General features: G+C 37.5%; 1 protein-coding gene across 1 annotated transcript in view; it reads left to right on the forward strand.

Annotated features, from left to right (window-relative positions):
• The window catches only part of LOC127852784 (receptor-type tyrosine-protein phosphatase beta-like), a 109,588-nt gene that overhangs the window by 66,997 nt on the left and 28,892 nt on the right, over positions 1 to 13,699 (forward strand). Inside the window, exons 16-19 of the mRNA XM_052386751.1 lie at positions 2,322 to 2,412; positions 3,932 to 4,120; positions 5,123 to 5,200; positions 12,848 to 12,929. Of these exons, the coding sequence (XP_052242711.1) occupies positions 2,322 to 2,412; positions 3,932 to 4,120; positions 5,123 to 5,200; positions 12,848 to 12,929 (440 nt within the window). The remainder of the gene's footprint in view (positions 1 to 2,321; positions 2,413 to 3,931; positions 4,121 to 5,122; positions 5,201 to 12,847; positions 12,930 to 13,699) is intronic.

Below are 13,699 nucleotides of genomic sequence, written 5' to 3' on the forward strand. Positions count from 1 at the left end.
CCCAAATGGATATTTAGCCCATGGACATTTAACCGGGGACACTGATTTTAATTTGAAGTAAATGTTTTCTTAGAAGTGTTAATAGTCATGTCAACACATCACATGTTATGTTAAATGATTACATGACAACATTGGATGTGTAGCAACTTAAACCACCATTTATTATATTTCTGAATGTGTAGGATATTTTTTAATGAAGGGGTATGAAGTAGAAACACATCATAAGTATCTTTATATTTTTTTCAAAGAACATGTTACTGTGGTGATGTATAATATTAATTGTGAGAGTTAAAAAAATCCAGGTGTAGAAGTCTTGAGCTTCATGCAGAATGAGATACATGCAGTATCCCAGTTTCTGTTGACACTGTGATGTTCCTGAAAAAAATGTTGCTATAACAATAAACCATTCAATAACATTTAAAGACAGCAAAGTTATCTGGTTTAAAATTATCGTTCTTTTTAAAGAAAAGCATTTTAACAAATGTCTTCAAACTTCTTATTTGCCCAAACTTAAAACATAAGATATTTGTCCATACCCCACCTGCTTTTGGAATGTTTCGTTTTTACCTACTTTAAACACAATAAAATCGAAATAAAGCATAAACAAGATACTAAGCTAATAACCCCCCCCCCCCCCCCCGACCTCACTAAATCCACTCAGAGTTGTCTCCCTTAAAATAATGTCGAAAAGGTCAATAGAAGCAAGATTGTCTGTAAAGTTTTTTTCACATCCAGTTTATTTATCATTGGAATGAAAAAACATTCAAAACTAAATGCCACGGCATTAATACCAATAATCTTTTGGCTGTATGAATTGTTTGGATTGCTTTTTTTACAGTATTCAACATATTTCAGCAAGTTGTTTGCTTATACACACTAAATGCGATTCATTCCCCTTTCACTTATCAAATTACCATATTTGTTGTCTCAAATTAATCAGATGTTTTTGGCTAGGTGTATGTTTGTCTGTATTGGTCCCTCTATTCTTACTTTGTCATTGGGATTCATATGTCAGTTTCGTATGAATACCATCAATTTCAATAAGCATTTTGTATATATAAAGAACTATTTTAATTGGAGTCATTTCATCATTCACAAAATTGCATCAGTGTCCAAAAGTTTTTTAACTTGAAGGTCAGAGCGGCATGGCACATGCATTGAAAAATGGCACTTCTTGCACAGTGTTTCTGATAAAAAGTGCATGTTAAATTTAAATAGTGTTAACCTAAGACAGCACTTCATGTTATATTGTATAACTGTCTGATTATTAGCTCACATGAGCACAACATGCTCATTGGTGAGCTTTTGTGATCCCCTTTCGTCAGTCGTCCATTATGCATCGTCAACATTTTACACTCTAGAGGCCACATTTATTGTCCGATCTAAATATTTTGGAAGAGTTCGCAAATGGTTCCGGTTGGTTGAAAAGCATGGCCGCCAGGGGGCAGGGCATTTTTCCTTATATGGCTATATATGGCTATATTAAAACCTTTTTAACACTCTAGAGGCAACATTTAATGTCCGATCTTCAGGAAACTTGGTCAGAAGATTTGTCTCAATGATATCTTGGACGAGTTCAAAAGTGGTTCTGGTTGGTTGAAAGACATGGTCGCCAGGGCGTGAGGCTTTTTTCCTTATGTGGCCTTGTTAACACTCTAGAAGACGCATGTACATGTACTGTCCAATCTTCGTGAAACTTGGTCAAAACATTTGTTCTAATGATATCTTCGGCTTCACAGAACATGTTAGTTCCTTTGTATCTCAGGTGGCCTTGGTCACTCACATTTATAGCCCAATGTTATGAAACTTCGTCAGAACATTTGATCAATGATATCTTAGCTGAGTTTGAAATTTATTCTGGTCGTTTGAAAAACATGGTCAGCAGGTTTCCTTAAATGGTTATAATTAAACATTGTGAATACTCTAGATGTCACGTTTATCAACCAATCCTCTTGGTCTTACCATTTGTTCTATTGATTTCTAAGACAATTTTTTCATATATGGCTATTGTACAACCTTTTGAACACTCTAGTAATCACATTTGTAACACACTCATGATGAATTTTGCTCAGAAAACTCGAAATATTGTGTTCTAATGATACCTAGACTGAAATAAAGATTATTGTGGTTTGTTTAACAACATGGCTGCTAGGTGTTGGGGCAGTTTAATTGTGAAACCTATTTAACACTACCAGCTTAGAACAGTTACATTGCCAGGGGTCTCAGGTGAGCACCTTACAGCCTTTGGCCCTCTTAATTTTATATTTAGTAAGTGCACTTATAATGGTTAAAAATGATAAATTTTGCATTTTTTTTTACAGGGATGATTAAGGTGGAGATTGGATCTGAAATCTGTACTGGTCTTGATACAGAATATTGTAATGGAGAACTGCCACCTAGCACACAGTTCTGGTAAAAGATTGCATTATTGGAGAACATAAACATATTTTAAAGTCAAATCTGGATTAATTTGTCAAAACAAAACTTAATTTGTATGCCCACAGTAAGAAGGCATAATATAGTAGTTGGACATTCCGTCCGTTTTGCATGTTTGAGGATGTTTTTTTACTACTTTGAGTTGTTAAGCTGAATTTTGGTATGACAGCCTATACCTGCATGAATTACAGATCAAGTTTGAGTTTTGTCCCAGTCCATTGATTTTTGGCAAAGTTATGGGCCAAGGACTTATAAATTTTCTCTACAATAACTGTTTCAGACCTTTTTGCTAAACGCTTGCAGTTATTAACCTGTTTTTTGGTTTGTGAGTCAATCTACATTACTTACAATACAAGTTTGAGTTTCGTTCTTGCCCATTGAACTTTGATAAAGTTGCAGGCCTTTTCTTTATAATAATACTTTTCCAGCATTTTTTCGGATCGAAAGATCGGGGCATATTGTTTTTGGCATGTCTGTCTGTCTGTCATTCATTGTATTTGTCCCAAAACTTTAACCTTGGTTATTTGGCATGCATGTGTATCTCATGAAGCTGCACATTTTGAGTGGTAAAAGGTCAAGGTCATCCTTCAAGGTCAAAAGTCAAAAAATACAATCCAAGGGAAGTAATAAGCTTTAAAAGGGAGATAATTTCTAAACCTGCCAAATGTTATATTAAAATTTTACTTCAAAGCGGCGCAATAGGGTGCATTGTATTTGTGACAAACACATCTCTTGTTCAGTCATGCTTTACCTACCGTAATTTTTGGTTTGAGTCTACCTGCATGAGTTACAGATCAAGTTTGAGTTTTGTTATGGTCCATTTATTTTTGACAAAGTTTCTGGCCTTGGACTCAAAAATTTCCTCTGAAAGAAAACTTATCCAGATTTTGTTTGCAAAGATAGATATTTACCTGATTGTTGGTGTTAGAGTCTACCTGCATGACTTTCAGTTCAAGGTTGAGTTGTTGTTTTTACATATGTTGAGTTTTGAGACACAAGTGGAATTTATTTGTTTTTAATGTTACTTTTCTCAATCAATTATGTTTTTTCAGCTCAGAAGTTTTGTTCTAATAACAGTTTAGCTGAGTTCAAAAAAGCTCTTTGGTTAAAGTCAGAAGCGACATTAATTACAAAAACTGCTCAAAAGCTGCTGAAAACTGTACAGTTGCTTTGGGTTGCAGCTGAGCAACTCTAGTGATTTGACCCTCTTGTTATATGTCAGCATTGACATTTTCAAACCTTTTCATACATCTAAAGCTTAGAAATGTAATGATGAAAACATGCAATTCTATGTTTAAAAAATTAAGTTGATTGAGTATTGACAATAGTATTTATGTTCGCAAGTCCATTATAAATTATAATAAGTGTTAAAATAAAGAATCGTAAACAATAATAATAAATGAATTATTGTGTTATATTTTACATTTTTTACCTGTAGTAACAACATATGTTACTATGCATGTATTCATTAAACAATATAATTAATATATTTCAGGGTCTACCCATTTGCATGTACATCAGTTCTATGCACAGTTGGCACTAGGTTTGGACCCTTCGCTACCCAGCCCACGCCGACAGTGCCGCCTACGAATAACGGTTGGATAGTTGGTATCTGCCTGGCTATCGTCTTTGCTGCTGTAATCTGCGCCTTTGCATTGCTCTGGTACAGGGGAGTGATCAACCCGTAAGAATTCAAAAGAGTGTTTAATTTAGTAAATTTTTTAGCTCGGCTGTTTTCGGAAAAATCCTGAGGTATTGTCATAGCCAGCTCGTTGTCCGCTGTCCGCGTCGTGCTAAAACCTTAACATTTTGTTAAGGTTTACAACATTGGCTCTAAAATCAAAGTGCTTCAACCTACAACTTTGAAACTTCATATGTAACTGCACCTTGATTAGTTCTACATGCCACACCCATTTTTGGGTTACAAGGTCGAAAGTCAAGGTCACTGTGACATCTTAAAAAAATCAAAAAAAATCTGACAAGCTTTCATTTATTAAAAATTTCACCCGCAGCTGAGCGTGGCACCCGTTATGTGGTGCTCTTGTTTTATATCTTGAGACACTAGAGGCCTTCTCCGGGTAGAACCAGTACTTGGAGTCTTTACAGAAGATCTTGAGAATGCTCCCAGTGTTGTTTAACCCTTTCCCACTCAGAGGCAAAGTGAAAATGGCTATGTGCAAACAGTATAAAACCTGAACAGCCTGTGAGTAACTCACAGGCTGTTCAGGTTAATGCTGTTTGCTGCTCATCAGTATCTAAGGGTTGGAAATGAATCCTTTGAAACTTGAATCTAGTTACAAAGGCCTTTAATTAAATTTAACTTTCTAAGGGACTACAAATGTGTCAAAATACCTTTCTAAGTGGGAAAGGGTTAAACATCATATCCACTAGGCCATCACCACATAAAAATGTGCATGCATATGTTTTGTAAAGTTATAGTAATGTCAGATCAAATACATTAAGACAGTAGATTGCAGAAATGTTAATTTTTTCAAAATAAATATTTTTGTGTAAGATATTCAATGTTGACCAATATATCCTTTGCATCTATTTTAAAGAGAGTATAAGTTCCAACTTCTTACAATTTCAAAAGATATTTGCCTTATTTTAAAAAGTAATTGTGAATTAACAGAAACCCCGTCATATCTTAAGCTCTGCACTATTCAGTCTATTTGTTACATTTCAGTGCTAAGTGGACACAACGCTTTAGAGGCAGACGAGGGTCTAGTGACAGCGATTTTGAACCCATAGATGACACTGATAGGTAAGGCCTATAGTGATTTAGAAACCATAGATGACACTGATAGGTAAGGTCTATTGTGATTTTGAACCCATAGATGGCACTGATAGGTAGGGTCTATAGTGATTTTGAACCCATAGATGACACTGATAGGTAAGGTCTATAGTGATTTTGAACCCATAGATGACACTGATAGGTAAGAGTTTCCCACAGCCGGTGTGTGGGATGTATAAAAGACTATAATTATAGTGTTTACTATAGATTTGGAAAGGCCTAGAAAATCTCAATATTAAGCCTTGGAAAGTGTCTGAATTTGTGTTGCTTAGTAACAAACCTTATCTTAAATCAATAATTACCTTCCATCCTATTTATCCCGTCATTTTTATACGCCCGCGCGCGGCGGGCGGGCGGGGGCAGCGTCCACAGCAGTGTTGGCTCTCTAATTTAAATAGTTTTCATCTGATCTTCACCAGACTTGGTCAGAAGTTGTGTCTAGACAATATCTAGGTCAAGTTTGAATATGGGTCATGCCAGGTCAAAAACTATGTCACGGGGTCACTTAGTGCATTTCAAGGATTAAGCATGGTGTCTGCTCTCTAATTGAAGTAGTTTTCACCCGCTCTTCACCAAATTTGGTCAAAAGTTGTGTCTAGATGATATGTAGGTCAAGTTCAAATATGGGTCATCTAGGGTCAAAAACTAGATCACGAGGTTACTTAGTGCATTTCAAGCATTTAGCATGGTGTCCGCTCTCAAATTGAAGTAGTTTTCATCTGATCTTCACCTAATTTGGTCAGAAGTTGTATCTAGATGATATGTAGGTCAAGTTCAAATATGGGTCATGCCGGGTCAATAACTAGGTCTCAAGGTCACTTAGTGCATTTCAAGCATTGAGCATGGTGTCCAAAACCTTCGAACGAGCGTATCTTGCGACAGTTTGGCACTCTTGTCAAGCTTTATTGTTATAAAGGAAACTCATTTTAAAAAAACATGTACAATAAATAAAAAGATAACATTATTTACATGTGATTGTTGGCTTGTTATATCAGAGCAGAAATGTATCAATACAAGTCGATTTCACGCTTTTATAGTTCATGCAGTTAATAAATCGGTTTGGGCTGTGCTCTGTGAAAACGGGGTTTTAATGTGTTTGGCAATGGTATTCAGCAATTATTAGAACCAAGAAAAATAAATTTAGTGTTTGAACATATTTAGGCTACCACTGGTGATTATATCATTAACAAACTGTTCTACAAGATGTAGATAGATAAGGTTTATTCCAAGTTTGACTAAAAATTTAAGAAATTCTTGAAAATGACAATTTGAAGAATATTCTGTACCCTTAGACTGAAGTCAAAGAATTGTTTGGTAAATACGAGCACAGTACTAGCCTCTAGGTGTGAAAACCAACCAATTCTTTCTAAGACAAATGGTTGCCCTGACAAGGGCTGTTTTGTTGTTTCTCGCTAGTGACGAGTCGATCACAGGTCACTTTGACGAATCCCTTGAAATCTCTCTCGTTGTCACTTTGGAAAAAGCGAGCAATTTCTTTGGAAGACATGCCTTGCGGATCAACATCCGTGTAGAATGTCTCCTCTGTGATTGGATCTGTCTCTTCGTCTGCAGCGAGGTCCGGAATTGGTGAGGATCTAGTTGCTGCCAGCAGTCAACTATCCAACAGCAGATCTCCTCAAGATCCCTCTGGCAGTATATGACTGTGGACCGCTGCAGTACCATTCGTTCCACTTCATCTGCAGCATTTGCTTCATAGGCTTGCTGATGCTGACGTCTAGTGGCTGCAGCATGCAGGTCATCCCTCCAGGTATAAAGGCCAGATTCGTCTTGTAGTAGGACAACTGACTTATGTGCCCTGAAGGCGTCGAGGACAAGTAGGGAACGCTGGGAGACACCACCTGGACAACCTCCCCACTCTTGATCCAGTTGTGGACAAGGTTCGTGTCCATCCACCCTTTCTCGTGCACCCGCATTTTTACTCCCTTCGGCCACTTGACGCCTTTGGGCATGGTCTTACGCTTGAAGATGATGTAAGGCGGTAACTTGCCCCTGTCAGCTGTGCAGGCCAGCATAACTGTGAAGCGTTTTTTGTGATCGCCTTTTGTCCGTCGTGCATCGTGCATTGTGCGGTGTCAACATTTGCCTTGTTAACTCTCTAGAGGCCACATTTATTGTCCAATCTTCATGAAATTTGGTTAGAAAATTGGTCTCAATGATATCTTGGATGAGTTCGAAATGGTTACGTTTGCTTGAAAAACATGGCTTCAAAGGGGCGGGGCATTATTCCTAATATGGCTATAGTAAAATCTTGTTAACACTCTAGAGGCCACATTTATAGTATGATCTTTATGAAACTCTGTGAGAAGATCTATCCCAATAATATCTTGGACGAGTTTAAAAATGATGCCGGTTGGTTGAAAAAAATGGCCACCTTGGGGGCGGGGCATTTTTCCTTATATGGCTATATTAAAACTTTGTTAGCACTCTAGAGGTCACATTTATTTTCCAATCATCATGAAACTTGGTCAGAAGATTTTTCCTAATGATATCTTGGATGAGTTCGAAAATGGTTTTGGTTACTTTAAAAAACATGGCCACCAGGGACGGGGCATTTTTCCTTATATGGCTATATATGGCTTTAGTAAAACCTTGTTAACACTCTAGAGGCCACATTTATTGTCCAATCTTCAGGAAATTTGGTCAGAAGATTGGTCTCAATGATATCTTGGATGAGTTCGAAAATAATTATGTTTGCTTGAAAAACATGGCTTCCAAGGGGCGGGGCATTTTTCCTTATATGGCTTTAGTAAAATCTTGTTAACACTCTAGAGGCCACATTTATTTTCTGATCTTCATGAAACTTGGTCAGAAGATTTGTCCCAATTATATCTTGTTATCTAAGGTGAGCGACTTTGGGCCTTTCAGGCCCTCTTGTTTGTGTTTCATGTTGTGGTTATTGAAACCAACTTCTGCCTTTTAGATGATACGGTCGTGTTTGTAGGCAAATGGAACGTCAGAGGCATTTGATTGGCACTGCCAATCTGGCTAAATGGGAAAGCGTAACGCTTTCTTTGTCTGATTATGTACCGCTGGAATTCAATCGGCTTTTCTTTGTAGTCTTCCGGAAGCTTCTGCCCTATGTGGGTGCCCCAGTGTACGGAGAGGCTGTGGCGCTCCATAAACCTTCACACCCACATATGTGAGGCCTTGCATGTCTCTGTCCCTTCCATCCCTTTGGCAAGTTCTTTTTGCTTCAAGGCCCAGTTTGATGGTTGAGATGGATATCCATTGTCGACGCCGGTTGTTTATGAAGTCTAGCAGCCTCTTTTCTAGTTGAGGAAACTTGACGACTGCCTATTGCTCAGCCCATTGGTGTTTTTTTCTGGCTAAGCGGACTGGGTTTCTGCTTGCGCCACAGACAAACACATGCTTTATTACAGCCAAACTTGCGTCCAGCTGCTCTGTTGCCATGTGCCTCTGCATAGGAAATAGCAGCAAGCTTTTCCTTGGCAGTGTGCGATGCACGTACTTTGCCCTTTGCAAGAATTCAAGATCGGCGCTAATAATTGCCTTTTTTGACAATTTCAAGACAATAAATTTTAAAAGATTTGAGTGATTTGGAGCTGCTTTGATCGCAGTTGATGCTGTTGATTTGACGATATGTAGTCAGTAGGCTGTTTGGAAGATAATAATGCCCAATGCTAAAATTTTGTGTTTATAAAGGCCCTTGACGGTAAGTGTCAATTAGCTCGTTCACTCAGGCATATAAATCTGGCCCCTTTTATCAACACAAGCATTGCTGACAAGCAATGGCCCATCTCAACAACTTTACCGATAACACATGGGCCACCTGCTGACACCAGTATCCAGACAAACGGCACCCGGACAATCAGCACCCAGTGTTTTTTTGCATACGCGAACAGTTGGCACCTTTTAAATTTGTCGACCTGGACAATCGGCACCCGATTTATTTGTATACCCGGACAAACGGCACCCGATTAAAGGCGGTCGATAAAGCCTGTCAGCACCTTGTTGAACTAATTAGTCTAATCCACTAATTGGTTTGGTAAAAGAGATGATTAGAAATTAAATCCCGTCAACAAACTGTGTTATAAAACCGTCAAGTTCCGTCCAGATGTTCTCTTGAGTCAGTATACAGTTCAATGACTGTTTTAATCATTACTCAACTAAAATAACGTAAGGATAAAGATAAGGCTTGTTTGATTTCAAATTAATTTAGAGGAAATATCAACTTATTCGCGATATAATTGCGTCAAAAAATACCAAAGATACTTTTAACAGAAAACAACAGAATTTACAAAGTTTTTATAAAAAACTCAATACACGCACGCTTTCCATGGGTATACCTCGACCTTTTACATCTCCGCATAATTTTTGCACTCTTTTGTCATGAAATATACATGAGGACTATATGGGAAGCAGTCATAAACATCGTGTTGACATTAAAAAATTTGAAGTGTGTTTCGGATTACAAATTATTGTTCTCCTTTGGGAATTTTGGGATCCGCAAATCTCGGATATTTCGGATATCCTTTGCAGCCCTTATTATTAGCATATGGAAGATAAATTCATAGATTTAGCAAAAACATAGCCTTGCAGCTCAGTTTCCGTATGTAAAAGATGTATTTGCATTTGCTCTTACCTTCTCTCTGCTTAATTCACCTGTATCCGCAATTGTGTTTGTTAAGGTTTGAATTAACGTGTTTAATCATTCATATTTATTAGGTCGTTTTTGTACTTTACTGTACTCGACCCAAACTAAAAATCGCCATATCATTGGTTTTAAACCAGATTTCCAGTGATATCATCAATAAAAACACGTTTTCTTACAATTCTGCCCATATATAAAGCTATGACCAGGGACATAAAATAGGGTGCTGTTTGTCCGGGTATACAATTAAATCAGGTGCCGTTTGTCCGGGTCAACAAATTAACAGGGTGCCGACAGTCCGCGTATGAAAAAAAACACTGGGTGCCGATTTTCCGGGTACCGTTTGTCCTACAATCGCAGACTCCCGGTTCAAGCAGTCATAATTGCAAAAGAAAGAAACATAGACGCTGTTTTTTATAACATTTAATTCCAGTTGACAATATTCAGAACGATAATAATTATAATAATAAAATAATAAGTTGTATTATTATATATCTATAATACCAATGGTTGATTTATTTAACATGTATGGTAAATTGGTAATACAGTAGACTCTCTGTAAACTGGACGGTCTGGGGACCGCCCTGATCGTCCGGTTTTCAGAGAGTTCCGGTTTACCAAGAGTATGCATATTGCCGAAATATGCATTGTATGCATTGTGTACAAAATCATATATGAAAATAAAACAAACCATATACATTTACATGTACCATGTGATACCTGTTCTAATGTTATGTTTGTGTTTAAAGTATTATTTAAAAAATGTGCCGTTATTCGATTTACAGCAAAAAACATTCAAAACCGACTTGGCAATGAATGAATTTGCAGACAGATGGATGGATACTGAACGGTCATATTTCTCACAGTGATATATGACAAACAAACAATAAGCGATTAAAACATGGCTATAAGATCTTTTAAACTACCCGAGAAGATCACAAGAAAGTGATCGTCGCAACGGCATGCATTAATCTTGTAATTAAATTGTTTATCATAAGCTTATAAAAACGATCGCGTCAATCACTTTTTGGTGTTACCGCACGCCTATAATTGACATTCACAGTTTGTTTAATTGGACTTCAATACCGCGGAAACGACTTGACACCTTTCCGGTATGTTTAATCCAATTATCGATAATTGCACGAGCGGAATGTGTGACACCGCACGCGCCGTGCTGACTAGGTATTGTTAAATTTACACACCTCGGGCGTCCTGAGAATTTGGACTGTCCGGTGTACTCAATGTATTTTACGTTAAAACGACAAAATTTAAGTAGATATCCGTTCGGTTTCCGGTTTAGAGAGAGTTCAGTTTATTCAACATTTAATAACAAAGAAATAGAAGGGGAAAATAAGGGGCTGGTCCAACCGTTCGGAATCGGGAGAGTTCTGGTATTCGGAGAGTCCGGTATTGGCAGAGTCTACTGTATAAGGTCTAGCCATGACGGTTACCTTAAGCATCAGTTGTTGCTCTCAAATTATGGAACATCTATGCAATACCAAGAGCCTTGTATGGGTTGAAGTCTTGCAGGTAACCAAAGGGAACATAGAAAAGCTCGACAGACAACAAAGGAGTATGTTTAAACACTTCCAAGGCCTACATATACGTACTGCAACCGCAGGAGTGCATTTACTTCTGGGCAGCAAACCTATTGAGTTGATTATAGATAGACAAAGGATCTCTCTCTTCACCAATATTTATAGACTCCAAGGCTCAGCAGAGTACAACATACTCTCTAGAGAAATTACCATGGCCTCATTCGACAGCCATTCTTTAGCTTCAGTCTCCAGGAAGGCTCTTCATAAGTTCAATATCCCAGATGTCAGACACCTTTTTGAGCATTCTATTGGAAAACCCAAATGGACAACCATGATAGACAAATCAATCAATACTGGCATCAAAAGTGGTCTGAAGAAATTGAACAGAAATCTACACCTAAGTACATACAATTACAGGACAAACCTACAAAAGTAGCCCATAACATCTGGAGGTCGGTTCTCCCAGTGGAGCATGATGTTCGAAAAGCAGAGATCAAGGCAAGAGTAATAACGGGAACATATGCTTTCCAGACCAGTACAGCCAATATAACAAAGCCAAGGTCAGTCCAACATGTTTGATGTGTGGACATGGTGATGAGACACTGCAACACTTCCTGCTTGATTGCCAACAACTCAAAGGAACATAAAAAATTGGAACCAAAATGTTAGCAGAAATCATTGAAGAGATCCATTTCCTTGGACTATCACTATTCAATACCAGGGTGGACCTTACCCAACTTATAATGGACTGCTCCCACAAAAACATTTGTCATACAACTACCAACTCTGTAGAATTTTTAGAGCCAGCCAATGCTACATTTACCACCTACACAATAAAATAGTGCAACTGCTTACACCTGGCCCCTTTGTTAACCCTACATAATTAGACATACAACACGCGCTAAAAACAATAATGTTGTGCGACTGAACATTTTAAGTTAAATTATATCTCATTTATCTAAATACCATAATAAACCTGTATTAAGCCGCAGTTTAAATCAATGTCGAGACAGTGTCTCATGAATTAAGTACTGTATATAATGTACAAAGGCATGCGTGAAAAGTGTGTTTATGTGAATTCACTATTGGATTTAAACCTGATACTGGATTTAAACTTATCTTGGCTGGACTACCTGCCAGGAGTGCTTCAATCAGATTGGGGGAAAGTACAGGACAGAACAGAACAATGGCTGACACGCAGGGAATAACAACGATTAAGTTGAAAATTTTCACAGGAATTTTTTTTCTCTGCTCTACATTCGTATAAAATACGCACCCCCTACTTGAAGAAAAATTCGGGAGGTAAAAAAATGCATATTATATTCGTGTATTTACGGTAACGACCACATGGGTGAGTATTTTCAGGACCTTACACATGTTTTATGGGTTTATCTGTGAGCTAAAGGATATTCATGGGGATTGACATAGAGTTCTTTATTTGTTTAGATCGATCCAGATTGCGAAATACTCGGAAGTGTTAGAGGAGCTGCATAGGGACACCAATCTGCTGCTGTCTAACCAGTATGAGGTTAGTGGAATGTAACCTATCGCTGTTTGCCAAGTTTAAACATAATTTTGGCTCAATTGCTTTGAAAGACTTAGGCTTACAGATACACATTTGAGTCCATTTCTAGTGTAGATACAGACCGTGGGGTCTCAAGAGAAGATCCTGTGAATGATTTTAAAGTTGAGACCCAGGACTACCTCATCATTATGCAGACACCATTACTACTAAACCACTGCAATGTCATTGATTTTAGGCTGTGATTCATTGAATGTCAAGATTTATTTAGCACTTAAACTAGCACGTAAACTACTTAAATAGTGTGATAACTAGATAATGATTTGATGTATAAACATTTAAATTGGTATGATTGTTATTTGTGAGGAAAGGAAGATGACTATTGATTTTGAGTAAAAGCTAAAGTTCATAGACTCTTGTAAAAAGAAATTTTTTGCGGCACTTTTTCTTAAAAATGCTTTGACCTTCAATCATGCTCATTGGTATAGTGATTACCTTGTATGAAAAGACAGTGTATTTTGTTTTTAGGTCTTAAAGTCAAAAGTCAAGGTCAAATAAGCTTGTATCAAGAAATGTTTTTTTTTCATAAGTAGATACTGCTTTATCATCTTAATTGGTGTTCTAGTTACTTGTGGGGGAATAAATTAAGCCTATTTATTTTGAGGTCAATTGGTAAAAGGTTAAGGTCACATTAGCATGTGACCAACTTGCGCAATAACGAAGTTGGTTATCACATATGTCTAGAGAATTAATAGTATTAATTATGTAAATGAGTG

This window comes from Dreissena polymorpha, chromosome 12 (genome assembly GCF_020536995.1).
Source record: "Dreissena polymorpha isolate Duluth1 chromosome 12, UMN_Dpol_1.0, whole genome shotgun sequence".
Taxonomy (NCBI): Eukaryota; Metazoa; Mollusca; class Bivalvia; order Myida; family Dreissenidae; genus Dreissena; species Dreissena polymorpha.